This window comes from Thermobia domestica, chromosome 6 (assembly GCF_964235325.1).
Source record: "Thermobia domestica chromosome 6, izTheDome1.hap1.1, whole genome shotgun sequence".
Classification (NCBI taxonomy): Eukaryota; Metazoa; Arthropoda; class Insecta; order Zygentoma; family Lepismatidae; genus Thermobia; species Thermobia domestica.
The window spans coordinates 257589012-257612998 of record NC_137459.1 but is presented as its reverse complement, the minus strand read 5'-3'; the positions used below and the strand labels follow the sequence as shown (position 1 = coordinate 257612998).

The window sequence follows — 23987 nt, the reverse complement described above, 5'->3', positions numbered from 1 at the left end:
TATATATTAATCTTCCCTTCCTCTGCCCCTCACCTAGGTTCTAAAGTATATATATATATATATATATATATATATATATATATATATATATATATATAACTTTCCAAGCTCGAACGTCATCTATTTTGTATATTTGATCGAGATCGTTCTGGTGGTTCAAGAGCTATTAAGTTTTATTTATTTTGATATATATTTCTCCTCTCCCCTCCTCCTAACCCTAAGTTCTACCGTCAAAGGGATATGATAAAAACCACCCCAGATCCGAACCTCATCCGTGTTGATAATTTGATTAAGATCGGTTCCGTGGTTTAACCGTGATGAAGTCACAATGACAGTCACTTTCATTTTTATATTTTACATATATATATATATATATGCCTCCTTTCCCCTCCTTTACATTGTGCCGTCAATGTAAAAAGATGAAAACATCCCAAGTTCGAACCTTATCTACGTTGAAATTTGATCGAGATCGGTCGGGTGGTTCAAGAGTCATTAAGTTGTATTCATTTTCATATATTTTCCTTCCTTCCCTCCCCTCCCCTAAGATATACAATTAAAATGAAATAATTAAAGTCTTTCAGGATTCAAACTTCGTCAATGTTTAAAATTTGATTGAGATCTATCGGGTGGTTGCAGAGTTATTAACTTACAAACATGGTCTCTTTTATTTTTATGTTTATTGATTTTTTATATCTGCCCCTCCTCCACACCCCCTACGTTATCCCGTCAAAATTAAATACTAAAATTCATCCCAGGCACAAACGTCATCTATGTTGAAAATTTGATCGAGATTGGTCGTTTGGTTCAAGAGTTATTAAGTTTTATTTATTTTTTAAATTACCCATCTTACTCCTCACCTAAGCTCTACCGTCAAAGTGAATAGCTGAAACACTCCTAGGCCAGAACTGCATCTACGTCAAAAATTTGATTGAGATCGGTCGGGTCGTTCAAGAGATTGTCACGAAGATATTTACTTTCAACTTGGATGTGAAGTTAAAAAAAAAAAAAAAAAAAAAAAACAGACACCGCTACTAATATATACATGTCACATTTATGTAATGTGATCATGTCAGTAGAATTCTAAATAAATGTTTGAGGAGTATTTGCAAACGGAAACGAGTTAAAACGGAGGCGTTTATATGTTTGAAGAGAAAAGGCAAAAACTGCTGCTAGCTAGAAAAGCTTTCACCTCTGGTGAGAGGGATCTCTGCTTTGATCCTGGCTTGTGAGCTTGTATGAACAACATCATGTTCGTGGGGTTTCTGGAAAACCTCTTATTTCCTCCCAGCCTTATTCCATCAATTTGTTCTCAGTCATTCACTGTAGTCATCACTCTTTAGCCTCCAGGGCATAGTCTTAGTTCTTAAAAAAAAAACGTAAATAATCTAGTATCCAATATTCCTATTTTCACATTAATTGCAATCAATTTTAACTTAGTAAAACTATTTTTAGTTTCGTAAATATGCCCTTGAAACCATGCCCAGCCTTGTAATTACACAAATTTAATGCCAAAGATTTAACCAAGCAAATATTTACTATAAGATTTCCTACGATCGTATCCTTTACGCTAAAGAAGTCAATGAGAAGCAAAGGATGATAATGAAATAAAGGGTGAAAGGACAATCCATAAACCGATGTCCTGAGTGGAATTCTAACCCGGAACATTTCTTGAGATCAGTAATTTATTGTCATAGATCGCTTGACCGTGCTAGCTGGCAACGAGGCAATTATGTAACATGTGTGAAGTATCTGTCTATTGGAAATGAAGTAACTATGTAATTGATATGAAGAAACATGAACTTTTGAAAACTTTGAAAGAAAACTTTGACTAGAAGTGTACATTCTCAGACACTTGTTGTAAATGCATATTTGTTAAATAAACTCGACTAGCTTCCTTCTTTCCCTTCCGCATACCTTCAAGCACAGCCTGATATTTCCCGATTAGGTCATCATTCTTGAATTGATCAAAACCACGAGGAACAGAACAACAAGGGGTATTCAACACACGATTGGGACAGGTGTAGGATCAACGGAGAGAAGCGGATCCCACCATTGGAGGACCACCGACTCCAAGTTCAAAGAATACCATTCTGCCGGTTCATCGCAGCAGATACATTTGTTAGTTACGATTAGTAGAATGGGAATGTAAAAGGACATCATAGAGACGCATCACAGAGAGAGTTCGACGCCCCTAGCAGTCCAGCAGGATTGAATTCCAGTTGTTGGCTGTTACCAGAAGATCCAGGTTCCTTCGCGGCAAACCTTTCATCGTGCCAGATGACCAGGACGACGCCAGTCTTGATGGATCAATCAGGCTAGTGCTCATCCCTTATCTTTTAGTCTTATCCTTTTCTCTTTCTCTCTCCCTTTTCCCCCAACTAGTCATTTTATAAATTAGAAATATTTGAATTTTATTTAAATTCAACCACAATTTTACAGTTAAGTACCGTGTTGTGCATCAGTTCCATCCCCATTTGGTTGTATTTATTTATTTCATATTCTGAGCTATAACTGATGACACAGCACCGGCACACATGATATGTTATGTATTGCTAAACATTCTTGACAGTTTTGGAGTAGGAAAAAGTAATCCTAGAATTTTTTTCCTGAGACAATTATTTATAATGAAAAGTTTAAGAAGAAAGAAGTAGTTCAAAATAAACTTTTGAAAAGATTTAACATTATTTAGAAAAAAAGAGAAAAAATATTCGATAAACAATATTATGTATAGAGTTTAACTTGCCATTTTAAAGTTTTGATGAAGAAACCTGTACATAAAATCAATTATTAAAAATTGGCAGGCTGTTATGTAGCTCCTAAAACCCATCACTTACAGTTGAAACATGACAAGTTTGGAAACACTGTTATTGTGAAATGAATTGAATATCGTAGCTCTTCGTCAGACACTATTTTGAAAGAAGAGAGGAACTACATTACAAACTTTCTCATCACCAATATTAAACGAAAGTTTAAAATCGTTGGTGAAAGTTTTGAACCATGTTTCATCGTAACTACTACCAGTTTGTAGAAAAGTCTGAAATTCAATCTTTTTAAAAGACCTATGTAGATACATTCAAGTTTTTAGCATAACAATAATAGTAATAAATTCTTGGTACGAAAGTTTTGGAAGAGATTTCGTAACAATTTCTCACTCGTGTATATATTACTACTAACAACAACGTTGAGAAATATAGCAGAATTTCATAGCGAAATATTTTAGTTTCTGAAGGAACATGTCTATTGTTTTTTTTCTCCAAAGAGAATCTCGAGATTGAAATAATAGTTCTAACACAATTAAGTTGAATCGTAAGTAATATATGTACACGGAGTGTAGCATTTCTGTGTAACAAAATTCTTTTACAGAACTCTTGATTTATTGAATCGTAAATATCAGTTATCGTAGTGTATATACATCAATGGTTAATTGATTCAGGAATATATAAGGAAGGTTGTATTTCAACATCAACTCAGCAGATACTGATGTCTAAAATAAAATTGAAAATCATACTTTTACACAATTTTCATTCGTACATTACATATAATATTTGTTACAGGAAATACCGTCTTTTGTATCTGACAGAGAAAATAATTATGGAAATACTTGGTAAGACATTGTATGCTTAAAGTAATATAAATCTTCTGAATTTTCATGCTTTGATTATGTAATAAATATGAATGTTAATGAAAGTGCTCAAAAAGATTTTATTTACAAAATGTATTTTTGTTATGAACATCGGCTGTTTTTCATGCACACACTGAAATACCACGCTTACTGTACACCACATGCAACTGACATGCGATAAGCAGGTGCAGATATCATGCACTGAGGGAAAGGTATACAGCTAACCAATATGCTTTTCATCACACGATAGTGTGATCAATGGAGAAAGGGTTATTTCATTATTTCCTTATCATTAATCAGTTGCTTATTTTTGATGGATTGTTCATTTTTCAACACAAACAATCGCTGACGAGTAAAGGGTTAGAGAGGTCCATGTACGTTACCGCTGATTTTGAGCTGAGCTGTGTGACTAGCCTCCCGGGCCGAGTTACGAGCTAGACAGGTGTAGTTTCCCCTGTGAGACAGTGAGACGCTACTGATGGTGAGAATACTAGAGTAATTGTTGAAGTCTGTGATGTGGATGTTGTTGTTGATGTCAGTCACTAGGGGCTCAGAGTTTTTCATCCAAGTTAGAGTGAGAGGTAAATCCCCGCGCTGCACTATGCACTGCACCTGGACTCGTGCGCCCTCGGATAGTTCTTGGAATTGGAAGGGCGTTATCTCGGGGGGCACTGGAAAGTGTAGAACAGTGTGAACAGTGTAAGAAACAGAAGTGCAGACAGGCAGAGTGAAAGAGTAGTGTGATGTGGATCAGAACATCGATATACAGTTGTAGACAAACCATTGCGCTAAGTTTGAGTTTCTGTATTTTTGTAGATCAACGTATGTGAACACTATTATAAGTAAGTGGCATGCATTTGAAAATATTGATCTACATTGCTACAGAAACATTTAATGAAATACGATCGCGTGGTAAATTTGCAAGTTGTGGTATTCAATGACAAAATTTCAAACTTTTCCTTACGGTAGAGTATATCGATGTTTGATGTATTAATCACCCAACTCTAAAATAATAATGCTCTAAGGTTATCGGCAGGAAGTGATCCCAGTTGCAGGCCAGAGAAGAAAAAGAAAAATAAATTACAAGTTTTAATTAAAAAATTGGGCTGTCGGAGAAGAATCTCCTTCGCGACTTTTACCGTTGACAGCGAGTTGAACGGAGTGGGAGGCCATGGCTGCATTATTTCTGGCTGTGCACGTGTAGCTTCCGCTATGCACAGTGTTCAAACTCTCAATCATAAGGGTGCTGGAGTAGTCGCCGAGATTTTGCACCGATACTTCGGGGAGTGATTCAATAGGATGTTCGTCTTTGAGCCACTCGATGACCAGTGGGGTGTCGCCTTTCGTTACTATACACTGCAAACCAATCCGCTGTCCCAAGTGTAGGCTGTTTTGAATTGAAAACGGATAAATACTGGGAGGTTCTGAAAAGTAAGAAGCACATTACTGAACTGTTTCAAATTAAGTTGTAAACAGCAGAAATCTTGTCATGAATTCGCCTACATTTTAAAACTAAAACTTAATTTCGCTTTACGCAATTAGTACATCTAAATATAACTGTCATTTTAAAAAGTAAGAAAAAAAGGAAGTATAAAATAATTAGATGTTTGCAGCAAATGACTCAATCTTTCTATTTTATATTTTCTTACAATATAGGAGCTACTCATTTCGTATTATTTATTCGATAATCAGAAGAATTGAGTCGCATTCTTCCCTAACATAGAACAGATTGGTATTAATTTTTTTGAACATATATACATTTTTAAATAGAAAACTTATTTCACAACTACTACGACTTCTGAATTGTATTCAATAAGAATTGAGGTTAAATCGTCAATTTTAGCAACACTGATTAAGTTCTGTTGCTTTTTCAGTGTGTCCAGACAGCTGGTAGGGTGACATTTTCTATGCCGATCCACTCTGTTTATTTAAGGTACCCGCGAATGGACATAATCATTTAAACAAAAAGAGCCTGAACTTTTTGAAAGAATAATGGTAGGAATGTCAAATTTATATCTAGAAAGCAATGTAAAGCAGATTACTTTAAAAATTGGGGAATGTAATAGATAATGCACTGCTTCGATGGATGTAAATAAATATCATCATTTATTTCTATTGGTCAGGTATCTTTTATTTAAGTTTATTTTGGATCATATCGTTTCTTGTCTTTTCTAATAGAGTTTCCGTCACTTTTTACTCATGATTAATAAAATTGAAATAAATGTTCTAGTAATACAAAATATCAAACTCTTACCTTTCCTGAATTTTATGTTTTTAGCTCTTTATTTATATGAATTTACTGCATATTTTCATAAAATTACATTTTGATACAAGAAGGCAACGAAGAACGTATTTTTAAATATTTTACAAGAATTATGTATCTTATATGTAAAACATTTACAAGTAAATAATAATGAGTTAAATAATTAAACTTCGGAATTTCGTTATATTATTTTCATCAACATATAAAGTTTTCTGATTATTATAATCCAAAACCAGAAACTAAGTAAATGATCAGACTGCAACACGTTAATTGATTTAAATATATAAAATGATTCTGAATTATACATTTTAAATGTACGTTCTTTTTTGTGTTACGGAAACAAAAAAAAACTAAAAAAATATGTATTCAATAACGGCTATAAATTTGTTTGCAAAATGCGGAACGAACAACATGTTATTTCCCAATCTAATAGCAAAATGTTTCTCTGCAAAGAAAGAAGCAGTTGAAATATTACTTTTGTTTCTAAATGGTCAGATCAATCATACATCTATCTTAATGTCTTTATAAACTTAAATGTCAAATTTCTTTAAAACTGAAGAAATAATGTTGATTTGCACAATACAGATTTACTTAAAAGAATCATACTTTGAGTGAACGGTTGATGTATCATTTAAAAGATTTTGATGGTGTAAACGAAGACAGAAGTCTCAATATTTTACATAAACTAGAAAACATGTATTATTTGTTAATTGTAAACTTTGTCTACAGCTTCAGATATCTGCGAACACTAACTAAAAGAAACCAAAACAGTTTCCGAACTAAAGAAATATTTTATTGTTGACTAAATGAGAATTGACGCCTGGTTTAGCACGTCAGTTTGCATTTTTAGAACATAGTGTTTCGTAGATTTGTGGACATCTTCTCTGCTATCAAGATAAATCGATTTTCTTTTGTTCTGTGTGATGGGAAAACTCTTGGTAAGTTGAGCGTTAAGAAAGTGTCGAAAGATATGAATAATTGAAGAGCCTTGTTTTCTGATCTTAGTCTAGAATATATAAAATACTCTAGTAAGAATATCTTTTATGTTTTGGACTTAATAAATTAACTTTTTTCTGTACGTAAAATAAGACTTTATAGTTGTACGGTATTCAAATTATGTAGTTTAGCTCCATATTTTGAAATCCCAAGCTTTCCCTGAGGAATAGTGTAACTTTCAGCCAGTAACTTTCAATATTTGATAATGAATTATGTGACTATCAAAGGCTCTAATATTTGTAATAGCTAAATAGACAATCAACTGTCCATAATTCCTTCAAAAGAGTAACACTGTACAGTCTTGTTCAACAGTACTGGCCACTCATCTCTTATCTAAAGCTCTATAATATCATCTTTCGTCTTTAATTCTTCCTTACTATTGCTATGTACGCTCATGTAAAAAATATTGTCGTATGTCTTTAAAAATGTTGTTGTAAGAATATAATTTGATAACGAATTCTCCCGGTATTTTTTTAAAATGTTAGTATGTGTATAATCGGAAAATGTAGCTGGCAAATTTCATGACAAAAGAGCAGTAAATGAGAACAATAAAACGAAAATAGAACTTTCTTGTCCATTTGACAACATTTTGTTTTACTCACTCTAATTTTAGTATTTATAGGTCTTTTTCCTATGCAATTTACCACAAATATACATTTACCGATTATACACATAGTATCAGTATTAAAATTATCCTGCAATATCATTATCAAATTATATTCTTACAAGAATACAGTTATAGATATGCGACAATTATTTTAGAAATGAATGTACATAAATAAACGATCTATAATTGCATGCAAAGACTTTCCATGTAAAAAAATAAATGAATTAATTTTTATTTAAAATAGTACTGTAGTATGCACCATAGGCACAGTTCAATAATTTATTTATATTCAAAAAGGGAGGAAGTAGGGTCCATGTAAGATAACAGAGCATAACCTGTCTTACTCATTTACAATCAAGTAATGATAACGAAATTGCGCAAAATCAATGTTTGGGGCTTTATGACATCACAAATGTTGTAAGAATTTAGTAATTATAATCAATATATTAGTAGCTGCCTTGTAAACATAAAGTATCACAATTCAAACGATTTATATGAACTTATTGTTTGTTTTATTAGGGTTTTAAATTTATCAATAGTCACTCAAGAAACTACTTTTAATACGGTAAAGCATGTTTGACTTTAGATAAAATACACTTTACAAGCAATTCAATAACGTGAAACAGAAGTTTAAAATATATATCTATATAAACATATTCCGATGTCAAATGGCAAAATATACATAAGAAAGTAACAGACCCATAACAGTGATGTCAACACTTTGCCGTGCTGAGTGATTTTGACGATTTTTGGCCTCACATGTGTAGGTTCCTTGGTCTCCCTTCTTCTGCACATTCTCCACTACAAGCGTTCCATTCGTGTGGACAGTTTGGCGATGGTTCACAGGCAACAACTTGCCATCTACAAAAGAAAACAGAACAGAACATATTTTATTTGTGCTGTAGAGAAAGCAAGTTGTTGAAGAATTGCTCATGGGGAAGAATTGCTCATACTGTAGAATTCTTCTGATGTTACTCTCTTGGAACGAGATATTTATTAAATTATGCTAGCCGTCAACACTTGTAATCCATTGAAAGTCAACCTTTCAGGAAAGAAACGCTAATGGAATTTTACTGCAATTAACTTCAGACATGGGACAATTACGCTAACAAATTTTAACATTTAGACTACCACTTGGTAAAAGTAGTCATTCTTCATAGATTTAAAGGCGATGAAATCAAGCCTGCCAGTAACTCATTGATAGCCTTTGCTTTTATGTTCTACAAGGTGTCCGACAATAAATGACAGAACCTCAATTTGACTATCAATAACTTCAAACTATTGGAAAAAATGAGTCCTAATAAAACCATTCTGTTTCTTTCTATGCGTAGATAATTAAAATAAATATTGATATTCACGAAAGTTCACGTTTCATACAACACGTTTAGAAAGCACATTTTTAAATGACTTGGTTTTATTCAAAAGTGCGAAAATCTATTACTTTTGCTTCATAATATTATTAACCATATCAACAATGGGACACCCATTTCAGAATTTTCCTAATTTGGATATACGTATATAATAATTATATTAAATTAATTGTTTAACAGTTCTCTACGGTTTTGAGATAAACAGTAATGAAACATAATTTCCCCTAAACGGATATAAATTCATAAATGTATTTCGCAATAAGGACCACAAAATACACCATTTTAAACCCAGTTTTCCGAATCATGAATGCGTGTTCACTGATACGCAGATTCTCATATGCACCTAGATGAGTGTTCAAAGTGTCCATTATGACCTATATAAAGTCCTATATTGACATCTCCGGGCCATACAGTGTAGTGACCGGACCAAAAATCATCATAATGTAGCTAAATATAATGGTGTAATGGCACGGTGATAATTAACTAGATTATAAAGAATAAGTAAATCAGGTTTTCTTAAAATCAGTAAATTTATTTTTCCTAACAGTGATTCTTTTCAGCTTGTACTAATACATCCTTTCCCCCTCTCTTATGTACAGTAGAATAATTTAGAAGTTGCACAAACACTAAGAAGAGGATGAAGACTGTTTTAAGAAAGAAAGACACGCTTACACGTCGTGCATAATCGGTGTAGTATGCAAAGAAATGAGCCAAACCTGATAAACAATATATATAAAATTAGCAGACACTGCAAGCAAATTGTAGCTCGACTTTTAACTTTTCACGTGTTTAAAAGTATATTTCTGTCGTGCGACAATTACGTGAAGCGACTTTATTCAAGCAGAAGTGCGATCATACTGACAGGTTAGCTAAGAGAACGAGGTCCATTTCTATAGTAAGTAACAGGCTATAGTTTTAGATACATGCAATATTACTGCAACAAATAAATCCAGAGAGTGTATTAATCAGGACCATGTACTATCAAATCAGGCAGCATACATAGAAATTTGCATTTCCATATAAATTGCCATTAGTCAAACTTAGCGTAAGCTTCATTATATCAACGCATGTAAAGATATAACGGAAAAAGGTAAGCATGATATTTCATCATCATAAGAGCTAAAAAGCTGTTTCAAAATATTTTATTCACTTTCGTGTATAGTGAATCCGCATCTTCTGCTGGTGGTCACTTTTTTAACTTTTAAATCATAGGACCAATTAGTGTTAAATAAGTAAATCACCAAAAGTAAAATTTTTCGACTGTAGAGTGGTTTTATGGGGAACTAAAAAAAATCCCATGCTATATATATAGGATATCTACAACCCAAAATGTTTAGGCATTTCCTATGGGACTAATACACAAAAAATTGCCAAAAAGTAAATATTTCTAGATTTTAAGGGGTCTGAAGGGGATGAGGAAATCCCCATCTTATTTATTTCTTAATGAGCGTTTTGTTGGAATACAAAATCTTATGTTTTACATAGTTGAAATACGAAAAGAAACTTGAAATTCGGCAGAATTGCGAGTTTAAGAGGTGCGAGGCCGTACGCCAAGGAAACGCGGGTGTCCGGGGACAGAGCTCCCAGTTGGGCCAAATTCAGGAAATATTAGCAGTAAATGCACGAAATTCACTCTTGATATAAAGGCTGATACATAAGAGATGCGAGCCCGTAGGCCGAGCAAACACCGGAGTCTGGGAGCGGAGCACTCAACTAGCCAAGGGCCAGAACTAACCAATGTGTCTTCTTGTGACATATAGTGCACCGAGAGAGGAAAACAACACACAGAAGAACGTATCTGTGCAAATCCAATAATTTCAGATCTGAACGTACAACCGTATGTGACATTCTGGCGCAATCGTATAATTGAAAATTACGCAATATAGTACTATGCCTATAAATATAATGCATTATTAATATGGCGTTATTTGAAGTAATTGGACATAAGTATGTGCAGTAATTGGACATAATTATGTACAGTAAAATACACTTTTCCTTGCCTCATGACCATATATACGTAGTGTACAGATAAAGAACAATAAAACATGGCTAAGTTTTGGAGTGATATCGGAAAATAATATATCCTTTGTCCCTTTTTCGATAGAACACCGACAAAATAGAAAGTTGCTTCTCGTGGCACCTCGTTAAAACTAGTGCTGTCGAAATCGGTTTTTGAAAAAAGTGAAATTTCATAAAACCGAAATGTCGGTTTTGCGGTTTCGGTTTTGAAAACTACATTTGCTGTTTCGGTTTCGAAAACCGCATTTACGGTTTTCGGTTTTCATGAAACCGGTTTTCTCAAACCTGAAAACCGCAAATGTCACAAAAATTCGACAGCACTAACATCAAGTAACGACGACAAAGCAGAAAAGAATCTTTCCCTACTTCGGCTCACAGTTGCCAGATGGAGGAAAATTTCGTTCGGCTTAGGGAGAATATGCTCAAAATTTGCAGAGGGAAAGAGGGTATTATTTCTTAAAATATCTTAAAGTGTAAGGAAATTCTTGTTGAGTATACTTTTACAATAATAATAATAATAATAATAATAATAATAATAATAATAATAATAATAATAATAATAAAATAAGTAGCAATTTCTTACAAAGATGCACGGCTATCGTTATTGCGAAGTAAAAAGATAGAGAATAAAACATGATCGATGTTTGCTTCAGGTACAAACTATTGCAGATATCTGGGACTTGTGATAAGAAACCAGTCAACACATGCAAAACCACAACATTCACATTTATCGGAGTGGCAACAAATCAACAATAAAATTGTATATTGCAATCTAGATTTTCTCTCTTTGTTTTCTTACTTTTTTAAAAAAAGAAAGGGAGGGGGTGCTTTTTCGTTAACAAAAGAAAGAGTGGTAGTACTATTTTTAAAAACAAGGGCAAATAATAATAATAATATAAAATCTCAGTCTAAGTGGATGAGATTTCAAATTGAATTTCATGAGTTGCATGCGTTGTGATCTTAAATAGAGATATACCTTATTTCCTATTTAGCTTAATGTTGCCATATTGCCCGATTTTAGCGGGTACCATCCGATTTTCAGGTTCTGTATTCGTCACCCACTTAAACATATCTTAATTCCGAAAAAAACACCCAGTTTTGGAGATTGGAGAAAAATCTAAGACGACTTAATTGATAAAGTGTTTGCATATTCAACGTAAACCGCTACACATCTGACAATCTCAATCATGATTAAGTTAAATTTGGACTTGCGCTCAGACTCAGGCTGTGGGCTATCTGAGCAGCGCGCGTGTGCAGGACCATTTGCTAATAAGAGATCTACTCTAATGCACAATTGTTTTCCATGTGTTTTTAATGTAATGTATTGGAGGTTCTATACGAATGAATATTCGTTTGTAGATGTGACAAACATACTTGAATAAATCATGCTTTCATAAGCTACAAGAATGTCGAACGACAATTTAAAGTGTAACTTTAAAGGCTCTTATAGAAGCGAATTTACGGCTGCAGGAAAGCAAACTAGACCCCACCTGAGTTTTATATATTTTGTAAATTGGACCACGAGAAACACGAATCTGAAGGAATTTTGACATTCTGAATTTCAGAACTCGAGATATTCGATCATAAAGTGAAAACGGAAGCAAACTAGACCCAACCTTATTTTTATATATTTTGTAAATTAGACCGCGAGGAACACGAATCTGAAGGAGTTTTGACATTCCGACTTCCGGAACTCGAGATATTGAAACTTAAAGTTTAATATAGAAGCTATGTATCTATATGAAAAAATCACATTCTCTATACGAAACATATTATGTCTTGTGAGATATATAAAGGTTAGGGATGCACACGAGTCGAGCCGAGTCGAGTTGAGATTTAAGCCTTGCTCAACTCGTCTCGAGAAAATGTTATCTCGACTCGTGTCTCGTCTCGAAAATATGTTTCTGTCTCGTCTCGAGTCTCGACTCAACAGTTTATGTCTCAACTCGACTCGAATTCGAGACGAGACGTCTCGAAATTCGAGTTGAGATAAAATATACGAGTTAAAATATACGCACACATCAGCCAGAACATTATGACCACCTACCTAATTGTCAGTGTGTCTACCTTTGGCACGGATAGCAATGGCCACGCATCTTGGCATGGACGCAGTGATCCTTGAAAGGTCACTGAAGAGAGTTGGCACCACATGCGTACACACAGGTCACCTAATTCCCGTAAATTCTGGACAGGGGGGCGATGCTCTCTGACGTAACGTTCAATCACATCCCAGATTTGTTCGATTGGGTTCAGATCCGACCAGTTGGGCGGCCACCACATCACTTGGAACTTGCCCTGTGTTCCTCGAGCCACTCCATCATAATCCTGGCCTTGTGATATCTTTTCGAAAAATGTCACTACCGTTGAGAAACATGGTCGTCATGAAGGGGTATACGTAGTCTGCAAGTAGTGTGCGATAAGCCTCGGCCATCATGGTGCCTTGCTCGAGCTCCACTAGACACATGATGCTCACGTGAATGTTCCACGGAGGATAATTAAGCCGCCACTAGCTTGTCTCCATCCCGCAGTACAGGTGTCAAGGAGATATTCCCTTGGAATATGACGGTTTCGCACCCTCTCATCGTCATGATGAAGGTATAGGGACTCATCAGACAATACAATGCTCTGCCACTGTGCTAAGGTTTAGTGACGATGGTCATGCGTTCATTTCAGTCGTAGTTGGCGATATCGTGGTGTTAGCATTCGCACATGGTTGGGTCATGGGCTTCGGAGGCCAACTGTTAGGGGTGTTCGGTGCACTGTATGTTCAGACACACTTGTACTTTGCCCAGTAATAAATTCTGGTGTTAGTCCTGGCGCAGCTCGCTGCTTGTTCTGTTTTACAAGTCTGCCAGCCTATGAGGTCCGACATCTGTAATGAGGTGGCGGCGCCTAACCCCTAGAAGTTTAGACGTCGTTTCCTCTTGGTTTCGCCACTTGTTGAAGACACTCCCCACAGCACTTCTCGAACACCCGGCAAGTCTTGCAGTTTCCGAAATTCTCCTCCGAGTCTCCGGCCTTTACAACCTCCCCTCGATCAAACTCAGATAGATCGCGCGCCTTCCCCATTCTACACACGGCCAGCACTCTCACTGATACTACATGCACCGTACGTGTGACAGACTAGCAGACATTCGTCGGCAGGTGACGCAAATATCGCCTGGACGGGTTTATATCGATAGTAGGTAGATAGTCATAATTTTATGGCTGATCAGTGCATAATAATAAATTTAAAATGTAGGAAATTTTCAACATTCTGATTAACTTGCAGGAAATTTCACAAGTTATAACAAGAAGCAGCTGACTTGGACAAGATAACGGTTAGTTGATGAGGCACTCTTTTTTTCTGGTTTTTGAGGTGTGAGCTTTGACCTTGCCTTGTAAAATTTTGATGTTTGGTGCTCATTAGTCGCGCTTCATTTTTTTTCTAATTGTTTCAGTTCATGATAATTAACAATACATTGCGCAGTTCGAATACATATTCACGTTTTCATTCAATCCAACTCAAGCCCTTTCAGATACTATATAGTTGTATTTGTTTATGAAGAATTAATTGCGTATTAGAAATACACCCCAACAAAAAAATTCTGCGTGCTCATCTGCTCAGTATTCAATGTTTTAATTACAACCTGAATTGTTAAAATGTGAACGAAAATTGCATTAGATATCTAAGGGGTTCCTATGTATAATTCAAGCACATGCTAATTAAGGTCTTTCTGGCAAGCAGTTCTGCTGTTTATAAACCTTACACATTCGAGTAGGAAAGAAAAATAGAAAGAAAGAATTAAAAATGGTAATTTTACAACCGTGACTCACTCGGGCTCATGCTCTCTATCCTCAATGGATTTCGCGTTCGCTAATCTCAATGAGGATTACACTAGTCAAGATTCTCGCTAATTCGATCTTGAGCTTGATATTCACTGTGTAATTCTCTTTAGCTTGATCTCGTAATGCCACACGTTCTTTCCTGTTTTTACATTTGTCCCACCATTTTCGATTTATAGGGGTGGCCGTGGACTTTTCAATTAAGTTTTTGTTTGCATTTGACCCGCTGCCATTTTGCACAGAGTTGTCGTAGAGAGTCGACACTTGCGCAATTTTCATTCGTTTTACAACAGCTTTCATACGATGTGCTACTTAACACCTCTTGCCATTTGAAACTTTTGAGTTGGACCCCGTCTGGGACCCTGCGGGGAACCTTTTTTTACCCCAAAAAACGTGCCCTTGAAAATGATGGGGTACGTGTTCACCGAGTTTTCCATGTACCCAACCGTTTCCGAGCAAATTACCCGGTTCAAACTATTTTACAAGGTAATTTTTTGTAGCTTTTAGATTAGAAACCAGTTGAGAATGCTCCAAGAGGATTGCCAGAACGAACTTAAAAAGAGTGGAGAGATGAAGCGGGAAGGATAACTGTGATCGTTTCTAGATGTAAAAGTAAATCTTTTTATCCTCACTTTCTTCTCTTTCTCTCAAAAATTAGCAAAATATCATCTTTCTATGACTCACAGTTCTCGAGATATGGCTGCTTAAATTATCTAGAAATTCGAACTTTTTGGCCAATATCTGGGGAACGGTGGCCAGTTGGCCAGGAGATAGTTAATCAATGGACACCGGTTATTATTTAGTACCAAAATATTTACCATCCTCTTAGATATTGATCAACATCAACATCATCTCTCTACAACTTACGGTTCCCGAGCCATGGCTTTTTAAATATCTAGAAATTGGCCATTTTTGGCCTATATCACCGGAACGGTAAGTCATAGAGAGATGACATCCGTGTTAATCAATACTTAAGAATATGGTAAAAAATTTGGTACGATAATAATGGGTGGCCACTAGCAAACTGGCCATTGGTTAAAAACCAGTGGCCAGTTGGACAGTGGCCACCGGTTACTATTTTGTACCAAAATATTTACCATCCTCTTAGGTACTGATCTACATCAATATCATCTCTCTGCATCTTATGGTTCACGAGCTATGGCTCGTTAAATATGTAGAAATTGACCATTTTTTGGCGAATATCACGGGAATGGTAGTCATAGAAAGACGATATTGGTGATAATCAATCCCTAATAGAATGTTAACACTTTCGTACCGATATTAATTGGTGGTCATTGGCTAAACCACTGGCCAGTTAGACATCGGTCACCGGTTACTATTTGGTTGCAAAATCTTTACCATCCTTTTAGATATTGATCAACACCAATATGATCTCTCTATGACTTAAGGTTCCCGGTCCTTAAATTTCTGGAAATCGGCCATTTTTTAAACAATATCTCGGGAATGGTAAGAGTGACTTCAAAAATTTAATCACTTTCTCCGATATTTTGTGATGCTCTGTCGAATGCCATGTTCAAAATTGAAAAAAAATCGCAAATAACAGACAGACGGACAGACAGATAGACACACAGACATAGAGAATGCAGTAACAAACTTTTTAAGTTCGTTGAATATGTTGTAACTCACGACATCCCGCCTGGTGGCGCGTATAACTTCGGGATTTGTCTAGTTATAACATATCAAGTGTGAACACAATTGTCTCTTTCGGATCTCAGTGGAGCCACTCCCTTGTCAGTAAGCAACTGTATTCTTCAGTTGGCAAGTTGCAATATCTCGAATTGTTTTCTTGAACGATATTTCTGGTAAACACGATAATTTATTGTAATACACGGCAATTGTAGTCTAAGATACACGATAACGAAAATATGACATTATAGACTAACATAATAATATGCAAATGTTACACTGGAAAATAAAATCTTTGGAAAATCGCAAAGAGCAATCTGACATTCATGTTCACAGTCATACCTCATTATTTATTTTTTACGATTACTGCATTATTTAATTCTGTGAAACTGTTAAATTAATTATAGATTGTGTAGAAACGCTTTCAAAATGCATTAAAATTATAAATTATAAGTAAAAGGTGCCTTGCTGAGCGTATATTGTAGGGGCCCCCTCAAGTCTGCTCCCAAGCACCGCGGAGTCTGCAGGGCTTTTATCGCCGTCACTAGCTAATATGAACATGCAAGGACAACTAGCGGTACACTAGGAAGAGAGAGAGAGAGAGAGAGCAAGGAGGAGGGAGTGTACGAATTATTTCTTCCTCTAAACTTTCTTTCGCCTTCCACAAGAGAATGACACGTGTGTCAAGTTAGCATACACATATTTAGCCAACACGACCAAAACTATGCAATCGTTAGTGCTACGTTAGTGCTGGTTAGTGCCAGCTTCCCAACGTTAGTGCTGCTATGCTTAAAAGAATAGAGCGACTTTTTGTTGTATGCCAACTTGACGTCAAGTTTGCAATACGCATATTCAAAAATTAAAGAACTAACGAAAGTAACTATATCAATCGTTAGTGCTAGCTTCGCAACGTTAGTGCTGCTATACTTAAAAAAAAATAGAGCGACTTTTTTGTTGTATGCCAACTTGACGTCAAGTTTGCATACGCATATTCAAAAATTAAAGAACTAACGAAAGTAGCTATACCAATCGTTAGAACTACGTTAGTGCTGGTTAGTGCTAGTTCCCAACGTTAGTGCTACTATACTTAAAAATAGAGCGATGTTTTTGTTGTATGCCAACTTGACGTCAATTTAGCATACGCATATTAAAAAATTAAAGCACTAACGAAAGTAACTATAAAAATCGTTAGTACTACGTTTGTGTTAGTTAGTGTTAGCTTCCCAACGTTAGTGCTGCTATACTTAAAAATAGAGCGACTTTTTGTTGTATGCCAACTTGACGTCAAGTTTGCATACGCATATTCAAAATTAAAGCACTAACGAAAGTAACTATAAAAATCGTTTATGCTACGTTAGTGCTAGTTAGTGCTAGCTTCCCAACGTTAGTGCTGCTATACTTCAAAATAGAGCGACTTTTTGTTGTATGCCAACTTGACGTTAAGTTTGCATACGCATATTCAAAATTAAAGCACTAACGAAAGTAACTATAAAAATCGTTAATGCTACGTTGTGCTAGTTAGTGCTAGCTTCCCAACGTTAGTGCTACTATACTTAAAAAATGGAGCGACTTTCTTGTTGTATGCCAACTTGACGTCAAGTTAGCATACGCATATTCAAAAATTAAAACACTAACGAAAGTAACTATACCAATCGTTAGTGCTACGTCAGTGCTGGTCAGTGCTAGTTTCCCAACGTGTACTTAAAGAAATAGAGCGACTTTTTTGTTGTATGCCAACTTGAAGTCAAGTTAGAATATTTTGATCATCTTAGGAAAAATGAGTTCTTTCCTCGTACATATGATAATGAGATATACATAGTCCACTTTTATATGGTGATAAACTGAAAGTGGGGACCCTGCAGATGAATATAAAATTATTATTTTATTAGTTTTGAACTTGGCACTGAACGTTTTTTAGCTTTATATGAGGGAATATTTTGCTGTTTTTTTTTCTGAAAAATTACTCTTTTTTCGCCCTACACACACACACACAGACACAAATATATATATATATATATATATATATATATATATATATATATATATATATATATATATATATTCTAACTTGACATATATAAATATAAATTAAATTAGATAGCATACAGCACATATATAAACTAAATAAGATAGTACACATGACACTTTTATGTGCATATTAACTTTAAAAGGTGAGGCGTTATTGACTTTGACCTAGAAATATCGTGATTGATTTTTATAGTATTCTTTTAAGAATGTATCCTGCAACCCCGTGAATTTTCGTTTTGTCTGAGGACAAATGTCTGCTAAAATCACCGCGGTTGCTAACTTGACGTCAAGTTGACATACAACAAAAAAATCGCTCTATTTTTAAAGCATAATAGCACTAACGTTGGGAAGCTAGCACTAACTAGCACTAACGGTTGGTATAGTTACTTTCGTTAGTGCTTTAATTTTTGAATATGCGTATGCTAACTTGACGTCAAGTTGGCATACAACAAAAAGGTCGCTCTATTTGTTTTAAGTATAGCAGCACTAACGTTGGGAAGCTAGCATTAACCAGAAATAACGTAGCACTAACGAAATTGGTATAGTTACTTTCGTCAGTGCTTTAATTTTTCAATAGGCGTATGCTAACTTGACGTCAAGTTGGGATACAACAAAAAAGTAGCTCTATTTTTAAAGTATAGGATCACTAACGTTGGGAAGCATGCACTAACAAGCACTAACGCAGCACTAACGATTGGTATAGCTACTTTTGTTAGTGCTTTAATTTTTGAATATGCGTATGCTAACTTGACGTCAAGTTGGCATACAACAAAAAATTTGCTCTATTTTTTCAAGTATAGCAGCACTAACGTTGGGAAGCTAGCACTAACCAGCACTAACGATTGGTATAGTTACTTTCGTTAGTGCTTTAATTTTTGAATATGCGTATGCTAACTTGACGTCAAGTTGGCATAGAACAAAAAAGTCGCTCTATTTTTTTTAAGTATAGCAGCACTAACGTTGGGAAGCTGGCACTAACCAGCACTAATGCAGCACTAACGATTGTATACTTTTGGTCGGGTTGGCTAAATGTGTGTATGCTAACTTGATGAACGTGCATTTTTTTTAAAATTTCCATTTTCTGCCTATTTTTCTAGAAAGCGAGGAAGGGCAAGGGGATGTGAAAAAAAACTTGTAGGGTTTCAGAACAAGTTTATCTCTTGTTTGTCTTGGTTGCTAACAATATATTTATATGCACTATAAAACTTCAAATTCGAGCTGTATTATTGTTCTTAGAAACCCCTACCAAGTGTAACAGAGATGCATATAAGAAAATAAAATATGCATTTGCATAAAAATCCGATGTCTACTCATTATCGATCTTGTAAGTAGCATGGAAGCACAGTGCAAAGCATGTGGTAATCACAGAACCTTGTAAGGACCACTTAGTACCTTCTGTAATGTCTGAGGAGACCATCATGAATCGCAGTGGTTTCAGCGTTAACTTTGAATAAAAGTGTCATTTTTTCTAATCATGTGTTTCTTTGTATTGCTTCCTGGATCATACTTTCTATGTATAGTTCAAGTTCCACCAATCTATGCCACTTCGGGCATACGAAACTTACTTTCGCAAGTGACATAGCACGCGGAATTTAATTTTGTCCTAAGATTTGCACAACAATATATACCTAGGTGCATATACTAGCAGATGTGTCCGAGTTACGTGAGGAACGATAAAGTTCAGTGAATAAAATCCCATAAACTTCAGTGTTATAAGAAATAACTTCTTTAATACTTTAAAAACGGGAAAGCTGGAATACGTGTTTGCTCTTTCTTATTGAGGAGCTTATAATCAATAATTCACGTCTCTGATATAAGTGAATCCTCACGTTCAACATTATGTGCTTATAAGGTCTGAAGTTGGAGCAGTATAGGAATTACTGTTTCTTATTTCATGAGCAAAGTGTTTGCATCCTGGACTTCACACCCCCAACTCAGGCGTCCAACCATATCTTAAAACAGGAGAGAGCAAGATAATTTTGGGCGGCTAACTTGAAATGAAATCTTTCAGTATTACTTCACGTCGCACGATTTTGCCCTGTAAGCTAAAGAAAACAGTGACATTGAGAATGAATGAAATGGTGGAATTAAGTAAGCGGGAGGAAACTAGAGAACCACGAGAAAGTCCACATACACGGTATTTCTGTGCCACAAATCCCACTTGGCACCAGCTGGGATCGAATCAGAGTCCTCACACACCAAGTGTGAAAGTTGTGCCACTGAGTCACAGCGGACCCGGGGCTAGGTCGAGTCCACTTTACGATCATGGCTTCGTAGTACGTAAATGTTACGATTATGAAGCTTTCGAAATGCATTAAACAATTAGCTCGATTTGATGGTGAACTGATATTAATAGTTTCTGTAAATTTAAAAGTGACTACAAAATGAATCCGTAATTTTAATGGTGAATATAAAAAATACTCCCAGCACAAAACAAAATTGTCTGGAATTGTCATGAAAAGAAAGAAAAATAGCGTTGCAACCAGAAGAGTAAAGTGAGAAGTGTATTTATCTCACAGTGAACTGCTTTGATGCAACGTGGTCTAACTCAAAATTTAAATTTTCCAAGAGAAAAAGTTGAAGCTCAATATTTCATGAACAATCCATATTTATTTTATGTTGGGAACCAAAACCATAACTACTGTATGTGGTTTATTGTTTTATTTAGTGTTTATAAAACTCCTTTAAAAATATCTATCTATAGAAGTGAATGGTACCTGTACTAGTTCTCGGCATCCAAGCAGTCCATTTATTGTAATATGCTATGTAAAATAGTCTCGTATCATAATATGTGATGTACAATAAATATTACATTATATATTATCCGTAACACGTGATTGGGGAAACGAATAATCCAGAATTTATGTAGCCCTATTGCGTTCATGGAAATAAAAAAAAACAATAGTTATAACTATCCTAAATTACTATAGACTGCCAATTGCTCATTCATAGAATTTATGATGTTCACTTTATTGCAATGCTTTTATAAAACTAGATATAGGTTACGGATAATAGTTTTATACAAACTAGATAATCAATTATTATTATTATAATTATATTTGAAGTATAATCAAATATCACGACATTAATTATTAGTTTTAATTAACTGAATTGAGCTGAAAATTAAATCTTGATCTCGAAAGATTAACTATTAAATTTATGCGTTCTGTACCTTTCTAAAGTAATAAATGCTGGAATTGTTTTCAAGGCTGTTCCTGAGTGAATACTTTCTTCAAAATAAATTAAAAATTATAGAAATATTTTCGAGACATTCGAGTCGAGTCGAGATTTTTATGGGCAGTCTCGACTCGAAAATTCGAGTCGAGATATAAGTTTGTCTCGACTCGTCTCGAATTTTACAAAGTGTGTCTCAACTCGTGCGCATCTCTATTAAAGGTAACCAAGGATGTTCTGTCGCTTTTTGTGGAGATGTGTGTTCAATTGGCCCTCACACCGTGAGTTGAATGCGAATGGAGATAAGGCGAAGGTCAGTTGTTGGCGTGGGTATATCCAACATTCTACCTGGTTGTGGCAGTTCAGTTACAATACGAACTTGTGTAAGGACAGAATGAACATGGAACCTCCATAGAGCGTCCTAACGACGCGTATGCTTTACGAGTTCAAACTTCTTTCAAACTCCACTGCAGCGGAGCGGAAGATATCTCAGGACAACTTATCTTCACACAAGAGAATGAAAGAAAAAGTATTTATGAAGACCATATTGACTTTTAAGCTTCTGGAGTTTCGTCGGAACAGGATAAATGTTGTACTAATTTTACATTAACACAGAACACAATAGGGAATTAGCTAACTGTAAAGTGCACCAGTATACCAGTGAAGAAAAGAAGGAAGGGAAAAACAGATGACAATAATAAAAAAATGCTACAAGAAAGACACGGAACAGATCCGTTGTACCGGTGAAGAAAGGGAAGAAGAAGAGACAGATGGCAATAAAGGGTTGGATAATATATTGAATGAAGTCGAATTCTGGAAGGAAAGTTATTATAAATTGTTATATAAATATTGAGAGTTATTGGATATATTGATAAGTAGTGAAAAAAATTTAAGTATTATTGAATGTAAGAAAAAAGTGGATGTAGAAAGTTGTTAGTTAAAAAAAGTTAATGGGTTAAAAAATTGTAATTATAACAACTCGGTGATTTTATAGTTCGTGAAAAATTGTTGAAAGTTTGGGTTGTTTCTGGAAAGCTAACTAAGATAGTTTGTTGTTACTATTCAAAGGTTTAAATAATTGCGATTTAGTAGAGTGTAGCCTTGAGAGAAATTAATATGCACGTCGGAGTTCTTAAATATATGTTGAGTTAAACGGGAATGGGAATTACTAATAAAGTAATAGAACATTTGTGATGATCTTTGATTTATGGTAAAACTTAAACATGCATACTGTTTTTTTTTTTTTTTACTTAAAACGATGTAGTAGTGGGCAGGGATGGACCCACGCGGAGACCACTTGATCTGGACCTCAGATATTTGTAACTTGACATACATTTGTATACTTTCTTAATAAAAACTGGAGAAATGAGTGTTGTAACCAAAAGATTTAATCTTGCACATCCTCTGCATCTCTCTATTTCTATCATTTAACTGACAATATAGGTAACGGCACTTAAAAATTACTTATCGTCTTTTAGGGGGTAGAATAGCACTGGTTTAAGACTATATAGACGTCGCCCAACAACAACAAAATCTGGGTGCGCGCCTGTGTTGTGAGAAACATTTAAAGTGACAATTGCTCTATTTTGCTTATGTAACGTTATAGTAATAGTTCTTGGTTGTTCTAATTACATGTGATTATGATTATAGAATTTTAAGTGATACTGCAAAATTTTACCAGTGCTTATCTCCAGATGAAGATTTTGATTGAAATACATATCGTAAGGGAGAGATGGACGTTTAAATTTTCACTGACAATTCAAGTTTCAAATAAATTTTTGAATAGGTTTAGCACTTGTATTGAACTGTGTTTTGGTAATTGTATTCCCATTCAAATACGCGTCCTAAGGGACTAGGCCACTGAAGTCTACTTTTCAAATAGTTTACAAAGAACGGACATTCAGCTAATTTTTAATAAATTTTGATTTATGACTGGGAAGTTATAAACTGCAGCAATAAAATCCAAACTTTCTTAAATGAGTTAGCATTACTATTACATATGTTAATAAACAAAAACTAGTTATTTTCATTTAAAAGTACTTCCTGTCTTGAATTATACTTTGCAACTATATTTTAAAAGAACACCTTTCTCGTAGTGACTTTTCAAAGAGAAAATCACAACATAAATAACACGTTGCGACCACCAATAGCACTTTACAATACGTGACGAGTAGAATATTGAATCCTAACAACCTGCTCTGGAGAGAAAAGTAAACGAACATACTTGCATTATTTATCCAGTTCTTTCGACATTTTCCTACCAAAATAAAAACGTGTCCAATATATTTTTAAAAGAACAGAAATAAAAGTGAAAGAAATGGAAAAGTAAAAAAAAAAAAATAGAAGCACAATCTAAAAAAAAAAGCATCAGCTTCAATTTTGAAAGTTAAGGGTCAAAGACGTCCAATAACAACTACTGAAAGAAGAACATAATGC

At 35.0% G+C, this 23987-nt stretch overlaps 1 protein-coding gene across 1 annotated transcript in view; it reads right to left on the bottom strand.

The window, feature by feature from the left end:
- LOC145687511 (cell adhesion molecule Dscam1-like) overlaps positions 1–23987 on the bottom strand; it is a 1370399-nt gene that overhangs the window by 305101 nt on the left and 1041311 nt on the right. The window contains exons 8-9 of the mRNA XM_081760977.1: positions 8188–8349; positions 4762–5046 (exon numbers count right to left, since the gene is read on the bottom strand). Of these exons, the coding sequence (XP_081617103.1) occupies positions 4762–5046; positions 8188–8349 (447 nt within the window). The remainder of the gene's footprint in view (positions 1–4761; positions 5047–8187; positions 8350–23987) is intronic.